The sequence below is a fragment of the Denticeps clupeoides genome, unplaced genomic scaffold (genome assembly GCF_900700375.1).
Source record: "Denticeps clupeoides unplaced genomic scaffold, fDenClu1.1, whole genome shotgun sequence".
Taxonomy (NCBI): domain Eukaryota; kingdom Metazoa; phylum Chordata; class Actinopteri; order Clupeiformes; family Denticipitidae; genus Denticeps; species Denticeps clupeoides.
In genome coordinates this window covers 63874-82575 of record NW_021630103.1, presented here as the reverse complement: position 1 = coordinate 82575, position 18702 = coordinate 63874, and the positions used below count along the sequence as shown (strand labels likewise).

Below are 18702 nucleotides of genomic sequence, written 5' to 3'. Positions count from 1 at the left end.
GTGGATAGTCATAGAGATGAAGTGACTTTTTTAACAGCAGATTGACAGTTCCAGAGCCCACCTACCACACTTGTTTGAGAAGTAGATGACAGGGTGGGGTAGATGAGGTTGTGGGTAACAGAGCCTCTGCAGGTTGAGTATGTTTTCTAAGCCTGTAAGAGATAGTTACTGGAATAGGTTTCAGACACATTGTTGCTGTGAAGTAAAAAGCTAAAAGGAAAAGGAAGATTAAGGAAAGATGTAAGGTTTGGATTGACGGCTGTTGTTTTACCGACTATGTTTGTAGCAGAGTGACTTTCACTATAAATCCCTAAGTCCTGCACCCTAATTTACACCTCAGGGGAACACGAAACTATCACTGATTGACCACCTCAGTAAGATAATGATGACACTTGATGCTGCTTAAACACAATCGACCTTTCAATACACACCACACAATTGATAGTTCAACACATCCCCAGGGATGACCAGAACCCTTCCTGGAGCTGGCTAAATCACATATTCTTGTGCTAAAAAACACCCGCAGGACTGGTGAGAAATAAGATTTTGCCAAACGTTTATCTTCCAACAAGACAATGACCCTAAGCACACAGCTAACGAAGGAGTGGATTCACAACAACTCTGTGACTGTTCTTGAATGGCCCAGCCAGAGCCAATTGAGCATCTCAGGAGAGACCTAAAATGGAGGTCCACCAACGTTTACCATCCAACCTACCAGAACTGGAGAGGATCTGAAAGGAGGAATGGCAGAGGATCCCCAAATCCAGGTGTGTAAAAACAACTCATGGCTGATCAAAGGGCTGTTTCTACTAAATACTGAGAAAAAGGTCTGTATATGGAGGACTATGTGATATTTCAGTTTTTCTTTGATAATACATCTGCAAAAATGTCAACAATTCTGTTTTTCTGTCAATATGGGGTGCTATGTGTACATTAATGAGGAAAAAAATTACTTAAATTATTTTAGCAATATGATTTTAGCAAAATGGCTGAAATTTAACAGCAACACTGACATACAGTTTCTTTATACATGTCAGTGTAGAGTACATAAAAAATACACATTGTTGGTGTACAGAATTGTAGAGATACACATTGTTGGTGTACAGTATGTGGAAATACACTGTTAAGTGTACAGTATTTGTTGCTAGTGGATATTTTACACAGTCATTTATCATTTTGTTATTTAGCAGAAAGTCTGGTTTGTTCCAGATGGGTGTCAGTTTGCATGGTACCAGTAAGGTTAATTTTTTTTTTCCGAAATTCCCACCAGGCTGTGAGTGATGAGCTAATACTGATGCTTTTAAAGGGCTGATAAAGGGCGGATTACACAGTCTAATGTTATACACAACGTTATATCAAACCAATTATAATCTAATTGATCTTGTGTAGTCTATTTTTAGACACTTATCAGCCTATTGGCAAGAAAGTAATTATAGAAATTTGGCAGCTCCAGACTTGTGGGTTGAATTTTAGGAATTAGAAAATTATAAATTATGGAGTCCAATGATTTGAACCAAGCTGGGGGTGATTTTTTCAGAACCATTTAGAAGTAATTGATTTTTGGATCATTTTGATTGTTTTAACACTTATGGGAAGAATTTGACAGCTTGGCAGAAATATTAATACTCAGGTATTTAATATTCCCAGCTTGCAGTGAGAGTTGGGTCAAACTGGAAATCACAATAGTAAAACAATTAACAATTTTAAGTAAGATGAGATAAGGAAAAAACAGAAAAGAAGTCAACTAGACAGACAGGAAAATTAACACAAAAAGAGAATCCCAACATTAAAAGAAAATACCTCCTGAAGGCCGGACTGTGTGCAACCGCTCTACTAGTAATCAGCTCTACATTCTACAGAAAAACTACAAGTAGGGTTTAAAAGTAAGATTAGAAACGGAGGAACTTACTACACACATTAAATAAGACAAAGATACTAAGATGAACCCTGTAAAAGAAAACAGCAGCAGCTCAGGACAAACCACGCTACCGGATGGTGCACCAACCTGTCACGATCCGGTCCGAAATGGGGGTTACTCCGGTCCATGATCCGCACCGGAGTTTCATTGTTGTCCTGTGAAATGTTCCCTAATCGTTTTCACCTGTGTTAATTGTATAAAGCTGCCCTGTTCGTTTCTGTCCGCTGTCAGGTCTTTAACGTTATGTTCCGTGTTCACCAGTGTCTACGTCTCGGATGTCTCCCCTGTCTTGTGATTCACAATTAAACCCCGGTTTCATGATGTCAGGTGAAAGCGTCCTTCATTCTTCGTTCCTCGTCACTCCTCGTCCGGCTCTCCGTTCACCCGCCGCGCCATGCCCGCATGGCCGTGACACAACCTTCCCCGAAGAGGCGGGGTGGAAGGAGACGTACGCCGAGTTACGGCACCTGCCCACATGTTTATGCAGCTTCAATCATGTCAGCAACTGCACGCACTGTGTGAATAGTAATAGTTTGCTTTTCAACAACATTCTCTGGATTCTCATAGAAATTTTCAGATGTGCTGGACATTGAGATGTGGTCTGAACTAGCTTGTTCAAGTACTGGTGACTGTCAAATAATGTGTCAGATTCACAATTTGTGTGCACTAGATCTGAACTTGGTACTAAAAGATATCCATCTGATCATCTAAGGACTAAGAACCCCAAGATCACAATGGCAAGAAGATCTGTGAGAAAGATGTGATGACGTCACACCATCTGTCATCAAGGCTTTCTCAGGTGATTTGGCTGGTTCTGGTGACTCATTAAAACCACAAGCATCATTTTGTATGTTCTTTGATCAAATGTGCAATCTTAGCATTTTAAGATGAGTTTTATCTTCTGAGCACACTATGTCAAATATCTCAACTCGCCCCTTTTTATATATTTTTTCCCAATGGGGAAGAATATCTTCTTCCCATCCTCTAAAACTTTGCTCACAGTGTCATCTTTCTTGACAATGATCTCTCATGTGCCCCCCTAACCTGCCTGTAATAACCAGCTTCACAATTCAACCAACCCATTACAATTTTTCATGTTTTCGTGAAGCATTTTTGTTTCCGAAACTAGGACCAGGATGCGTTTGTTGCTGTGTGGCAAGAGTTTGGAAGTTTCATTTTAGCTGGTAAATGTTCCAAAAGTTTCCTCTTTTCTCTGCATTGCTTCCAGCGTGTCTGATTTTTTTTTTTTTGCAAAACTCAGTCTACAAAGTGAGGAATATACTTTGTCAGGATTTCTTCTTCTCACCACATTGTGATTCATCTACCGGGTTAACACATGAAACAATTTAGAATTAAAATTAATATAGGATTAAGAAAAGCAAAGGCTAACCTATACATTTTTAGATATTGCACTTGAAAATTCACTTTACTGAATTCAGTACTGACTCTCCTTTTTAATCAAATAGTTCAAAACAAAATTATACTGTCCGGATTGAAAAGTAAGGTGTGCCATAGGGCTTTAAAATGAGTTTACAGTGAAGTATTTATTTACCATAGCCTAATAAGGGAATAAATTAATATGCTAATAGCTGCTCAATCACGAAGTTAGTAAACAGAGAGTAAGATTGCTTTCCATTTTCTATAAAAGCATCTGTAATTATATATGAAATTTAGAGGTAAGTATTTCGAAAGAAAAAAAAAACTTATATGCAGATTACATTTTGAACATAAAACTATTCTATGTTTTCAAAAAAGGCTTCACGGTCGTAAATACGTGTCTGAAACTTTAAAAGAACCAAGAAAACAACAATCGCTTCTCAAATTTGCCGGTTTATGGTCCTTTAATTCTGTATTCCACCTTGGCCCTGATAGACGTTCATTCGTTTAAAAGGAGCGCCAGCCCATCCCAATATGGCGGCTCTATTGACGCATTTGCTTCCTTGGAGGCCCCATTCAACGCAGTGTTGCATAGATGGCGCTGTGCCGCAAAAGACGGTCAACAACGTCAAAAAATTATAATACACGATAATTCTTAGCTGAATTAATTGATTATTGAGTGTTAATTGTGTACTTTGAGAGCAACCTTTAACTACAACATTTACCATTGTAATCATGAACAGGAACCAGGGACAAGAGGTCACAATCTTTGACAGGCGCTGCCAGATAGTGTGACCGTGCTGTAAGTAGGATCCTATGCGACTTTCGTGTCACAGCGCCATCTAGGGTCACGAAATTCGACGGGTCACAGAATTCGGTACAACACCTGTAACGTTAACGGTGATTGGATCACGGGTGAATAAGAAACGCCTTCGTTACTGTTAAGATATGTTAAATATAAAAGTTGCGTTCTTCGCTTATCACGAAGCAGATGCTTTATGTATAAAGGCATTTGCAGTGACTGTATATGTATTTGTTTGTTTAATATACGGCCATAAAGCAGAAGTCAGCACAGGTTGATGACCGCGGCCACAGGAAGCGGCGCGCCACTTTATAAAGCAGAAGCGGCCGTGCACGAAGCTGCAGGTTCTCTGCTCTCCAGGCGCACGAAGCTCGCTGTCTTCATCCCCTGAACGGACCACCAGCGGGACGAGGACCGGGCTCGCTTCACGATGGGGTAAGAAGGACTTTATGGACCAAGTGGGGTGTACTGATGGTGTGTATTCACACACGCACAGGCCTGCGTAGGTTTAAGCCAAGAAAAAATGAAATCTTAAATTAACAAATTTTACTCATTACTTTTTGAATCACGACTTTCCTCTGTAAGAGTGAAAAAGCCAGGTTTGCACAACCAAGAAATGTTTATTACGTAAAGGTTTGTAATTGTGCTACATATGCATGATCTCAATATTATTGTACAATCCTGAAATGTACTTATTCCTGCACCAAACAAGAACATTGCCAAATTTCCTTTGCAATGCTTGAAGATTTCACAGAGATGCAATATTCTTACAGATCCAACTATTGACAGATTTAGGAGACCTAATGTAGTTTATGAGGGTTTGTCCTCAGACTCACTTACTAATAATCCAACCAATGAATGAAGAGTAACCTCTAATGCAGTTTTGTGGTTCACTGGATGGAAGGTGCGTACAACATGACTGCAGCCCAAACTGTTCTTGTTTGCTGGATGGGATCTTCCAGAATGTTGCTTTAGCTCCTCAACTCAACTTTGCACTCTCCTTTCAAGTTCATGGACAACTCAGCAGCACCTCCAAGTCTCCCGTTTTCCTGAAGCTTGAGGTTGTTTCCCCATCTCGAGCTCATTTGGGATAAAAAGCTATTGTCTAAAAAAATAACAAAACTATTCACCAATATTCATTTTGTTTTCCACACGTTAGATCCAAAAGTATCTCCGGTTCCACATTTCAAATCAGCCAAATCTGTAATATGTTTAGTTTATTAGGATATTAGAACATATGAGGATATAAAGTGCACAGTCTTTCCGAGTTAGTTTTATTTCACCTGTATCTACTGATATGAGCGATTTAAAGATATTTGCTGTGTTGCTGAGGCAAGTGTGGCTGTGTGTGAGAAACTGCACCGCAGTGAGAGCAGCAGGATGATGGTGTCTTTTTTTTTTTTTTTTTTTTAATTGTACGGTAAGTTCCTCCTTTTCTATCGGTTTAAATTGTGAACTTCCTTCAGCAGAGTTCATACACATTTGTTTTCTCTGACTCTCAGTTCTCCCGAAGTCTTTGAATTTCATCAATTTTCTTTCAAGCCCACGTGAGGACCAATCAGTGGTTTGCCCTGAACAGCTCACAAGTTCCCTCCCTCATCCGGAAACTGCAGATCAGGGGGGGCAGGTTGAATAAGTCAATAAGAGAAATGTAAAAAAATGAGAGAGAAAGAGAAAAGAAAAGCCGTTGTGAGAGTTTGACATCAAGTACCTGATCTGAGTGTGTAGATGAAGCAGACAGTGTTCAGTGTCGGACCACAGCTTCCTGTTTTCTCAGTAGCGTGTGTTCCTGGCTGTCACGCTGAGTTTCGCCCAGCGTTATGCTTCTCTTATCATTTGTTTGGTCAGGGTTCGAGTTCTCGGTGTTTAATTTTGGAAACTGATAAACACGTCTGTAGCGGTGAATGCATGAATGCAAGGGAGCCCTGTTGCTTCACACTTATAGTCTGTAGAACCCATCTCACCACTTCCTGACTCTGTTCTACCAACCGCGTCCCACGCAGCAGGTTCAGAGCTTTCAAAAAGAATCGCTGGCCTTTTCCTGCATTTTCAGCACTTTATTTTGGTGCGATTCCTTGACGGGGCTTGTGTCTGTGTCCTTATTTGGCCGTGGTGAAGTCCCCTGGCACAGGAACTCTCACAGCAGAGACATTGTATCACATCTTGCACCAACGCCTCTTTGTCAAAGTGCATCAGTTGAGGATTGTGGTGTTTCACATATGCTCTGCTTTTTTGCATTTTGGTCTGCATCAGAACCGCACGCCTTTATCTGAAACGCTTTGGTTTTTGTAACATCTTTTTTAGCTCCAGATTATACCCCTGCACGATTGTGAAGTTATAAAAATACTTAGAATTGTTAAAAGGTATATCAACACACACCACAGTGGCTGATTGGAATTTGTGAAGTGAAGTGATTGTCACTTGTGATACACAGCAGCACAGCACATGGTGCACACAGTGAAATTTGTCCTCTGCATTTAACCCATCACCCTGAGTGAAGGTTGCCGGTTTGAATCCCGATCCGCCAAGGTGCTCAATGGCACATTGGCGGATCGGGATTCGAACCGGCAACCTTCTGATTACGGGGCTGCTTCCTTAACCGCTAGGCCACCACTGCCCCCTGGGAGTCACGTTACCACATGTCCGTTAAAATTAAAAGCCATGGCCACGCGTGAGATTAGACCTTCAAGAATGTTGCCCTGTTCCAGTCCGGCAATAACTTGCAGTGCATGTAGCAAATTTCTTGTCACATAATTCCATCCATGTGCCCGGGAGCAACACGGAGATGTGGTAACGTGACTCCCAAATTGCCAAGATGGCCACAGGCCAGCCGCTCAGTCATTGATTGGCATCCGTCAACTAGACTCTGCTCCTTCTCCATCTCAACCCGTAAGACTCACCCTGCTCGTCTCCTCACCTCTCAACTCTTCCCTCTCATCCTGTCCCTTCCCCAAATTCAACCTAAACGCGAACGACATCCGTGTGGCATTGCGGCTCATGCCGGTTCTCATTCGCATATTAAACCGGTGGAAACTTACCTGAAATTCCTACACATGTTCTTGCCAATCGAGAACGACCCACCGGATGGCAGTATACAAATTACCTGCCTCATTGCGTCCTATCGCACCGGGGTTTCTCGTTTCGTCCAACACATGCTCATGTTCTGGGACCGCGACATTCCATCAGTGAAGTTTTTTTTTGATTACTTGCTTCACTGTCTTCAGCATGCATGCAGTGCGGTCCAGTTTATGGTCCTGTGTGATTTGTATACTGACATCCGGTGGGTCGTTCTCGATTGACAAGAACACATGTAAGAATTTCAGCCGGCAACATTGGAACAGAGAAAAAAACGCATTGATGTCTGAATACATTGCCAGCGTACATTTTTATTTATTAATGGTCGTCATCCACATTTGATTTCTTGGCTTTTATGAATACTTGAATGCAGTCAAAACATGTGACAAGGGAAGGTTTTTTAGGACATTTCAAAATCACGAATATTATCCAATGTTGTCCACGTTTGCGTTCACAACATGCTGCTAATGAAAGTGAAAAATTACGGACAGGTTGCTGTGATTGGACAAAATTGCAAGGGGTTGTTAATAGTTGAGATCATGACAGCTGTATTTGCACTATTTTACTTTGCACATTTGTTATTCATTTCGCTAGTTAATCGCTGTCTGCCTCATTGTCTACATGTCTTTTGTTAAATTTTATTCTTGCACTGTCTGTGTCCCCTGCTTGCACTTGATGGAGCCCAGGTTGTCTGTTGCACACGTGCACTTTGTCAGTAACGTTGTTTAAATGTTACATGTAGCACCAGATTCCAGAGAAACATAGTTACTGTCTGTAGCTGAAATGACATTAAAACTCAACTTCAATGCAGTAAGCATCTTGTGTTTCACAGTGTCCTACCCAGTTTTAAGTCTTCACAGGATCACAAGAACATTACACCTTTCATTATTCTGATGATAAAACAGTGACTGAGTACAATGTGATGGTGACACTGAGTCAACTTCTGTCGTTCCTGTGTCTGTGACCTTAGTGAAACCAGTATTTGCCAGGCCCGGGCCACTGTCATGATGTACGATGACGCCAACAAGCGCTGGGTCCCGGCGGGCACCGGCGCCCAGTGTGTCAGCAGAGTTCAGATATTCCACAATCCTGGCACCAACACATACAGAGTCGTGGGCCGCAAAATACAAACCGACCAGCAGGTATGACGACCGTCGAGGTCACGACCTCTGTTAAACCTCTGTGTGTTTGCTGTAACAATAATCAGGTTTATGTTAATGCCACATATATTCCAAATGTGGGTATTTTTTTAAGTACACTGTGTGTCAGTGAAGATGTATAACGTGCATTTCATCAAGTATGTACAGGTATGAAAAGGCTCTTTGTTTAATGCAACTTTGCTGACAGGTTTATCTGTGAACGTGCATTGTACGCAGGGCTCTGTGGTTGTCACGTGTCCCATTTGTCAGTATGTTTTTGCTGTGTTGATTTCCATTTACTCAGTTCTCATTATTTTACCCCTAGTTCTTTCGTTCTTTCAAGAGCTGTATTCTAACACTTTCTGATGTTTGAATAGTTTTCTGATGTTCTAAATGTGGAGCTTGTTCGGTCGTGCAACATTAAAGACGCCCTCAGGATTTACAAAAAATATATGAAACATGAAAGAAACACAATGTTTCTTGTGCATGTGCATGTGACACATTAACGACATTGAAATAGCCCAGAATGAGGAAATCAGTCATCAAGTTCCTACCGTTTTAAAAAGAGAAATAATTACACTCCTGCAAAAAGGGTACATAGTTTTTCTTTTATCTATTTATGAGAACACCTTTAACTTTTCACCAGGCTTCTGGCCCTTATTTCTTCACTGTTCACATGGCATTGGTTTTCCCCTGCCTCTAGTTACCACCAGCAGCACACTGGACGTTTTTTTGACACCACGGGGTTTGTGTCTGTCTGTACTAGCTTTGCTTAGCTTTTTGCTAGCAAAAAGCTAAGCTTAGCTTTTTTTAGCTTAGCTTTTTAGCTTAGCTTTTTGCTTGTCCAAAGATGTTTATTATATTATGGTTCATGTAGAGTTCCACGTCAACACAATATGCATGATGATTAACATTTTTTTTTCTGTACTTTATGATAGGTGGTCATCAATTATCCCATTGGAAAGGGATTAAAGTACAACCAGGCCACACCTACTTTCCACCAGTGGCGAGATGCTCGGCAAGTGTGGGGGCTGAACTTTGGGAGCAAGGATGAAGCCATCCAGTTTGGTGACAGCATGACGCATGCCCTCGACATGATGAACGGAGTGGCGGAAGCAGGTACCGTGCGCAAACTATTGAACGTCCAGACAGCCTGAGCAGCGTCTGATTGAACATCTTCTCCACAGCCCCACGTCAGGTGCAAAATGGACCCTCTCCAGAAGAAGTGGAGCAGCAGAGAAGGTACCATTACACAGTACAGTGACAGAAAACACTGAGAGTGTGACAGTCTTTAAGATCCAGGCTGTCGGACTGCGTTCACCAGGCTGGAGAAACAGAGACAAGAGCAGCTGGAACGTGAGCAGATGGAAAAAGAGCGACCCATCCCTCCATCCTCACCTCCACCCACATCCCCTGCCCGATCAGGAGGCCCCCCGCCCCCCGGGCCGCCTCCGCCGCCCGGACCACCACCGGCACCAGCATGTCCGCCTTCCGGAGCCGGGCCACCTCCTCCCCCAGGGCCACCTCCTCCTCCTGGACCTGGCCCGCCTCCCCCGCCGCCACTGCCCTCTGGGGGCGGAGGTGGTGACGGAGGAGGAGCCGGTGGTGGGCTGGCCGCAGCCCTTGCTGGGGCCAAATTACGCAAAGCAGCCAAGGTTAGTACAATGTAATTAATATTAATATTAAGTGTTTTTAGGAGCCATTTAAAGTTCTTATGCTTCTTCACCTTTTTATTGATGTGATATCAGTGAAGTAGTTGCAAAAGTAGGAATCATTTCCAATGTACTGGAAGGGTTTCAAGGACTAACTGATCTACAAAGTCATGGTTTGGTTTAGGGCTGCAACAACGAATCAATAAAAATCGATTACTAGAAGAGTTGGCAACAAATTTCCTAATTGATTTGTTATGTCGCGCGCCGCGGAGATGTTTGATTATTTTAAAAAAAACTTAATTTGAGTGCGGAGTGGAGTGAACACACTCGGTCTCTCTCGCACACAGATGCTAGCAGAGTTTGGCGCCTCAAAAAAACAAAAAACAAAAAAAAAAGCGGAGGTAGAGGACATATACATGGCGGAGGCAGAGAAATCTGCGCGAAAATATGCAAAAGCGACATGGCATGGCACAGGAGCACCACGGCAATGATCCAGCACCTGAAACGCAAACATGTTGGAGTGTTTGAGGAGGAAGAAGGGAGTTCAGCAGCAGGGGAAGTCGCTACAGAATCCTACTTTTTTCCGTTTTGAAGTGAGGAACGTAATGTCCCTGGTGCTGGTGTTTAACTCGCCGCGGAGGAGAACTAGATGGGGACTTACAGCGCCACCTACAGGTGTGGAGGGAGGATGAAACAGCGTTCGGACTGTTCTCTGCGTCTCCGCGTGGACGACTCGCCTATTGTGTCCCTGAGCAAGACACATAACCCTAAGTTGCTCCAGGGGGACTGTCCCTGTAACAACTGATTGTAAGTCGCTCTGGATAAGGGCGTCTGATAAATGCTGTAAATGTAAATGTTTACCCGTCATCCAGCTTGACAGGCATGACAAGTTAGCGTTAGCGCGTTAATAACAGTAGTAAAGCAGGGGTGCTATAGTTTTCTTTGCATTAAAAGACTAAAGACATGTTTTTATTCACTAGACTTTTTTGGACCATTCATTTTTCTATCTGTTGTCATGCATACACTGCAAAAAAAGCTTTTCTTACCTAGTAATTTTGTCTCATTTCCAGTCCAAATATCTAAAAAATCTTAAATCAAGATTACTAGACAAGAAAAATGGCATGAGAAAATTAAGTGATGCTTAAAACTTCTGTTTGAGATTATCTCATTAAGATTAGTTTTGTTACCCCATTGGCTTAATTCTGAGATATTTTATCAGAAAACAAGACATCACTTCTTATGTGTAGTAAACACATGATTTAAGATTTTTTAGAGATTTGGACTGAAATCAGGACAAAACTACTAAGTTAGAAAAGCATTTTTTGCAGTGTGTGTGTGTGTGTCAGTGTTTGTGAGTTTATGCGTCTGCGAGTGTGTGCATCTGCAGTGTAGTGTAGAGAACAAGTTCTGACATTCAAACAAATCCTCTTAAATTTTCTGATTTGTATTGTTCTTTTTTTTCTTTTTTTTATCATTCTGGCAGCTCATGTGGCACTTTATTTAAAAAAAAAAAGTCTATATTTGGCAGATGTAAAGCATACATGTGTATGTTTTTGTGTTAGTCCATTTTTTTTTTATTTTTATTATAACAGCTCAAGGAGCAACATGTTTGTGCACTTTCTAAAGATTTTGGTTCTGTTTTTGAATAAAAGGTTGAAAATAAATGATTGACAGATTAATCGATTATTAAAATAATCGTTAGTTGCAGCCCTAGTTTGGTTGGAGTTTCTTAGTGGGGTTCTGGGTCTTATTAAATTGAATTGTAAATCGAGCAGATAATGGACTTTGGTATGGTCCCAGTAGTGCACAGGATCTTGAGGAGTCCACTGAACAGGCCATGATGTTGGCATACACGTGAAAGTGAAGTGATTGTCATTGTTAAACACAGCACACAGTGCTCACAACGAAATGTGCCCTCTGATTTTAGCCCATAATCAGTGGGCAGCCATGAAAGGTGCCTGAGGAGCAGGGTGTGGGGACCTTGCTCAGTAGCACCTTTTATGCCGCTCATACTCTTAATAATATGCCCTATCACTATGCCTATGTAGGATGACAGTGGTAACAGCACACCGAAGCCAGACACCAGCAGCAGTGGAGGAGGTGGTGGAGGAGGTGGAGGAGGAGGCCTAATGGGAGAGATGAGTGCCATTCTTGCACGCCGGTTAGTCCTTCACACAATACAGGACCCACAGCGAATCATATTTATTTAATGAGCACATTTATAATAAGATTAACCACAGTAACAATAGTAAATATAATAACTTTTGCACATAGTGTGTGTGAGAAAATGTGGAAAATTATATTGTGTCCCTACAGGAGGAAAGCTGCTGATATCCCAGCACCCAAGAAGGAAGAGCCAGCCAGTGTAAGCAACAAAAAACAATTCTCTGTAAAGTAAATTTGCCACAATGCCAATTGACATGTAAATAATTTGGGTGGTTGTATGACTACAGGATAGCAAAGAATCCTCAGCTCCTAAACCTGTCCAAAGTGGTGAGTGGTGATTCATTTTTCCAATCCACTATCATCACATCAGAATAAATTGTTACATTTTCTCACTGTTTTATTTTAGATTCTGTTAAAAAGCCATGGGAGAAATCGGCCACCTTGCCAAGGTAAAAAAAAAATGCAATATTTTATTTTTTCTTATGCGTTAGTATTTCTTGAAAGGTTCCCCCAGATGTCTCACCATTTTCAACAGGTCTAATATAGCCCCCCGTGGTCAGGAGGTCACATCATCCACTGCCCCGGGATCCAGGTATTCCTCCTTTGTGTTGCTGCCTCAGGGTTCAAAATGCCACATTCTGGAAACCATTCTGGATGCTTATACTGTTCGCCTTGTAATAAAAAAGTGCATTTATGCACGTATGTGTTCCTCAAAGTCTTCTGCTGTGTTATTTTCTTGTTTAACCTCACAATACTTCCGAACACTGACAGGGTGAAGCCGTCAAATCCGAGTGCAAATGAAACAGGCACAATGGATGAGTCTCAGTTGGAGGATTTTAAACAGGTAGGTGACATAACTGGAATGGTATTATCTTTTTCAGTATAGTAAGAAGCATTTTATTCCACATTAGTTGTGGTGAGGCTCAAACAATGTGTGGTGTTGTAGAGTATCCTTGAGGAGATGCGCAAGGAACTGCAGAAAATAAAGGATGAAATAATTGAGAGTAAGTATATTTTTTTGCTTCACCAAACCATTATGTATAAACCATATATGTATACTTATATAGATACATTATTAGCAGATAGGTGTTATTGTTTTAATTAGAAAATCATGAAATTTTAAAATCTACTACTTGATTGGGACTGATGGGCAAATATTTTACTTAGATTCTAAAAACAAATGACTTTTTTTCTTTATATTCTATTTGTCTAGATGCTCCAGTGCATTTTAAATATGTGTTTCTTGTGTTGTTATCCCTTCTTCTAGCCTTAGTTCAGGAGCTGCAGAAGACTGCTGTGTAGTCTCTACTTTGCACAGAGCAGACTGGCACTGCAAAAAGAAGTAGAGTTTTATGACATATTTACATCAATTGTTCTGGAAGTTTTATTTAAATTTAAAATATTTGGAATTTGTTTTGCAATAAATTGATGCCTTTTTCTGGACGTCTGGGGGTGAAAATTACTACTTTCTTTCAGCATGGATTTTTTTTTCTTTCATGCTTGCATAAAGTTAGTTTCTACAGTTGTGTGGGTTCTCTCTTTAAATTACATTATATTTATTACAATTTGTGTATTATGAATTGTAAAATTGTCATACTCCTTTAAAATGCTAACATACAGAACTAACATACACAGTATATAGTTATAAATGGTAAGATCTTATTATACAGAATACACAATATTGTAAACAAGTGAATTAAAGTGAGGTGGTTGTCATTATGATGTACAGCACACGGTGAAACATGTCTTCTGTATTTAACTATCACCCTTGGTGAGCAGTGGGCAGCCATGACAAGCAGTGTGCAGTGTGTGGGGACGGTGCTTTGCTCAGTGGCCACCACTACCCCACTGTGACAGTGACAATAGCACTAACACTCGCACAATTATTTTTTTTCGACTAGCACTTTACAATTTCTGAGTTCTTTTTCTGACAAGTTAGGCCTTATCAGGGCTCTTAGTTTTGTAAACTCAAAATCTATAGAAACCGAACGAGAATAGCTGGTGTATTCCTCTTTGGGTAAAAGCGTCTGCTAAGGGAAGTAAAGTAAATAGCAAACATCTACAACCCCATAGCATGGAAAACAGCTTGACATTTAAATGTCTCGCCATGGTATGAGACAAATGAACAGATTATTTTCCTTTGCCGACATATGATGACTGACTCTGTCCTCGCTATTGCTTTAGTAAAAATAGATTCGGCTTTTGCATTGCGAGTCGGTGTTCTCGCCGCAAACGAACGTCTCTGCGGATCAATGCAACGTGACCGTCACGTGATCAAAACAGGAAGTAACGAGAACCGCGGACGCGAAGAAGCGGTGGGCTTGTGTCAGCGTGGAGTGACGTAGAAAACCGCTTTTTATACGGAAACCTTGAATGAAAAGGAAGAACCACTCGAGTTTAATACTGCTCATGATGGCTGCAGTGTTCTTGTTAATGGTAGTTTTATACAGCACCATCTTTTCACCGGTAAGCGTACTTCTTCCTCATAACACGTCTGCCATTTTGGTGGATACCGGTGCTTTTTGTGTTTGATAAAGTGTTACAGTGTTGGCCACTTGATATGTCTGCTCCATATGTCCTCTATATTTAAATTACTCTATCATTAAAAAAAACAGCTCTGCCCGTTATCATTCGCTAACTCGAATGTCAAGTGCATGTCTGGAAATTCTACTACGTACTTGTGGTTAGAAATGTGGACATATCAATGAGAAAGACGGATATATTTCGTCAGACTGCACATGCAGGAACATCAACCTCATCGCTAAATGCTGAAAGATCGCACGTATGCAACACAGTGGCCATTCACTAAAAACGAGGTGCAAAATAAAAGGGAATAACACTATCAAATACAATTTGTGTCTGTCTTTTGTCAGATTGATGAATAGTTTTAGTTTCCGTTGTGCAAGTCATCTGTAAATTATAAGTAAAAACAAAATTGGGTGGAGCTGACAGGGCTGCATTTAAGTGACTGTAAAATATATAATCTGAGGTTGCATCAAATGTTAAAAAAAAAAACGAGTGGCCTCAACTAAGTTTGCTTGAGATAAAGTGGTTCCAGATCTGAGTTTTGGATTAGTGCAGTAAAGCAGAGCACGATCCTGTACTCCAGCAGACCACCACTGCAGCACTGAAATCTGACGCCGGACAGATGGGGAAACCTCTGTACAAACTGGACATCGCTTGGCCTAAATACACAGAATACTTCACTGGTCAAGTGTTTGGAGTGGCGGTCGACCATATCGACCATGTTGCACAGGTGAGTGTCAACTCACATAGCCCTCAAACTGACATATTTCATCTGCGTAGAACAATAGTAATAATAAGTGGGTTTCAAAACAGAGGGGGGAAAATGTACCAAAAGTGCTTGTCTTCAGCACCGATGGTGACTTCCTGCAAGCTTGGAACACCAGTACATTAGAAGAACCCCATGGAATATTCCTTGCCAATGCAACTGCAAACCCCACGGTGTGGATTACTGATGTGGGAAAAGGTATTTTCTTATGGGAAAAACTGATTTATGTTTAAAAAATCCATGCTGTGCACATTTCATTTTTTTTCTCTTAATTTCCCTTAGGTGCATATGGTCATACTATCAAGCAGTACAGCCCTTCAGGAAAACTTCTGCAAGTTCTGGGCACGCCTGGAAAGCCTGGATCTAACCTGAACCCGCTTCAGTTTGACCAGCCTGCCGAAATTTTCGTCCACAGTTCAGGGGAGATTTATATAGTTGATGGTGATGGTGGCATGAACAATCGTCTCATCAAATTATCCAAAGGTTCTTATAGATGTTGATATTTATCATGATTACAATTTAATTTTAAAAGTTAATGCTCCTGGTGTTTTCTAACTGGATGTCCCTCTCAGATCTTCAGGTCTTGTGGATGCATGGCGAGAAGGGCCAGGGCCTGGCGCAGTTCAACATTCCCCACAGTGTGGCCATAGATTATTATCAGCGTGTATGTATCTCTTCCTCTGGAAGCTATTGGAGTACATTTTGTGCAATTTTCTTCCATGCATTTTCACCTAACATTTCCCATTTTTTTATTTTGCAGGTGTGGGTTGCAGACAGAGGAAATAAGCGAATACAAGTGTTCAATTCTGTAACAGGAGACTGGCTTGGATCATGGGGCAGCTGCTTTGATGATGATGCACCTTACTCTGTGAGGTAAGACTAAAAAGGCAATGAAGTTGTTGATGTGTGTATGAGATTATTTTACCCGCTTCCTTTTATTAGTGGAAAAAAGGAATACTATATTACTGAAAAGTGCTAGATTACACATACTAATACTATGCTTATACTATGTATATAACTATATAAGAGCAGCTTGAACTAATAGGGGGACACCCCTCTGATTTTCCAGGTTGACTGCTGACCAGAAGTATTTTGTTGTGGCTCAGTTAAACACCAATCAGGTATCCCTGCTGGAAGCCCCTCCCGTGGGAGGGATTGGTCAGTGTAGGGTGACCAGTGTCATACAGCTTGCAGAGGACATTAAACCCCACCTAGTGGATGTTGACCTCAAAACTGGGGCATTGTATGTTGCAGAAATTGGAGGCCAACAGGCACAGAAATTTATACCGTTGACTCGTGGCAGTAGTTTCCTCTGAATGATTGTTACGGTGAGATACATTTTTCCATCATGGTGGCAGACAAAACACATGGGACAAGAACCATTTATGGGCACAGGCATTGTATGGCAAAATAAAAAAATGCAGTATTTGCACAGAGGTGATATGTATGAATTAAAATAAATGTTTTTTTTTTTTTTTTTTTTTCATAATTAAATCTACCTGTTGAATTTGTGTAGTACTCTGGATTCTTGCTGTAATATTGTGTTAGTGTTAATGAAATGCACATGATGCTGTATTTTATATTGATTATGCAGATTCCCATCACACTGCAGCCATCATGAGCAGTATTAAACACGAGTGGTTCTTCCCATCCCATCAACTGATTGAATTAAGTTTGACGTTGTTGTGCAAACTTGCTTTACTATAATTTTTATTGCTGTTATTTTGAATCTGTGAATTGCTTTTCATGCTATTTGTGAATACTGTGATTGTGCAGTTCTTTTCATTTAAATTTGATTTACAGAATCATTTATTTAATTAAATAATTACTCACTATTTTACCTGCAAGTGATGAAGTATGTGGTGCAGATTTCAACTATAAAATTCAGCTTATTATACACCAAAGACATATCAAAGATATCTATGTATACAACAACCAGATTTTCTGGAAATAAATAATGTTTTAATGCAGACATTTAAGTTTGGACTAATTTAACTTATCCATGATTAATGTGCATTTTTAAAAAGAAAACTTTCCCCTGAGATAATAATAGTGATAATAGTGAAGTGATTGTCACATGTGATACACAGCAGCACAGCACACAGTGAAATTTGTCCTCTACATTTAACCCATCACCCTGAGTGAGCAGTGGGCAGCCATGACAGGCGCCCAGGGAGCAGTGCATGGGGATGGTGCTTTGCTCAGTGGCACCTTGGCGGATCGGGATTTGAACCAGCAACCTTCTGATTACGGGCCCGCTTCCTTAACCGCTAGGCCACCACTGATGATGATGATGCTGTTTTATCATGTCTTATGATTGATGTTGAGAATAATTTATGTATTTGGTGACATTCATCGTTTCTGTTGAAGCAGTTCCTAAGACTTCTGGGATCAATGCCATGTTTAGAATAGAACAGAATGCCATTTATTGTCACTGTAGGCATGTACAATGAGATTAAAAGCAACTCCTTCAGTGCAGACATGTATGTAGAAAAATACACAAATTGCACAAATTACAAAATGACGGAATAAATGACTAGGTAAGGTTTTATATACAGTGTGACGTAGTGAGGATTGCACATTGTTTCAAAAGTAATTCACAGTAATGCTGAACAAGTACAGTGTCTTTAGACGTGTTTGTAGTTTCTTGTGTATTAATAACGTTATTTTTTTAGTTTACCGTGATATGCAATAATAAAGTTTGCTCATCTGAATAATTAATATAGCCTTCGTATTTCATAATAAGTGCTTTAGCTGAAATGCATATATCTCAGCATTTAACAACAGCAACTACATATAACATGGCAATGATCAAGTTGAACGAATTTGTACATTTGTTCAAAACCGCTGGGGCACTTTGTACAGTTACAAATACCAAATGTAAAAAAACAATAATAATCAAACGTACCACGTTTTCGAGGTTTGAGTGGACTATATACCCTATGGCACAAGAGTTTCTTGCGAATTATTAAATGATCACTGAATCATTTAATAACGTGCATAAGTTATTCGAGAAATCTGCGAAGCTCTGACACAACAACAGAACCCGTACAAAAGCGCGTCAACAGCGCTACTGGGGGTCCGTGCATTGATTGTAACAGAATTGCCCAAAACATAATGAAATAGAAATACGTAGATTACAGATTTTTGCATTGTTTCTTATATGAAACTATTTAAATTAAGCTCATCGCACCTCTTCATAATTTTGTATTCATTTTAATTACACCCATATTTTGAAGGAAGTGTAAGACACAGTCAGGCACATTTGTGGACACCTCTGT

General features: G+C 40.6%; 2 protein-coding genes across 4 annotated transcripts; both read left to right on the top strand.

The window, feature by feature from the left end:
- Positions 1-4394: 4394 nt before the first annotated feature.
- LOC114783588 (vasodilator-stimulated phosphoprotein-like) lies at positions 4395-13572 on the top strand. 2 transcript variants are annotated; one of them, XM_028969095.1, is made up of 13 exons: positions 4395-4532; positions 8143-8314; positions 9250-9430; positions 9499-9553; positions 9636-9966; positions 12012-12124; positions 12280-12328; positions 12417-12456; positions 12536-12578; positions 12665-12721; positions 12901-12973; positions 13076-13133; positions 13397-13572. In XM_028969095.1, exons 1-13 carry the CDS (start codon positions 4528-4530, stop codon positions 13429-13431), a joined length of 1212 nt encoding a protein of 403 aa, XP_028824928.1. In that variant the 5' UTR covers positions 4395-4527; the 3' UTR covers positions 13432-13572. The 2 variants fall into 2 exon arrangements, 1 of the variants encoding a protein (XP_028824928.1); XR_003748515.1 differs by having other exon boundaries at positions 12665-12973; positions 13397-13413.
- An 832-nt stretch (positions 13573-14404) lies between these two features.
- Positions 14405-17393, top strand: LOC114783595 (NHL repeat-containing protein 3-like). 2 transcript variants are annotated; one of them, XM_028969104.1, is made up of 7 exons: positions 14405-14595; positions 15242-15385; positions 15469-15619; positions 15704-15904; positions 15994-16085; positions 16182-16294; positions 16491-17393. In XM_028969104.1, exons 1-7 carry the CDS (start codon positions 14503-14505, stop codon positions 16735-16737), a joined length of 1041 nt encoding a protein of 346 aa, XP_028824937.1. In that variant the 5' UTR covers positions 14405-14502; the 3' UTR covers positions 16738-17393. The 2 variants fall into 2 exon arrangements, with proteins under 2 accessions (XP_028824937.1, XP_028824936.1); XM_028969103.1 differs by having other exon boundaries at positions 15239-15385.
- The last annotated feature ends 1309 nt before the right edge of the window (positions 17394-18702 follow it).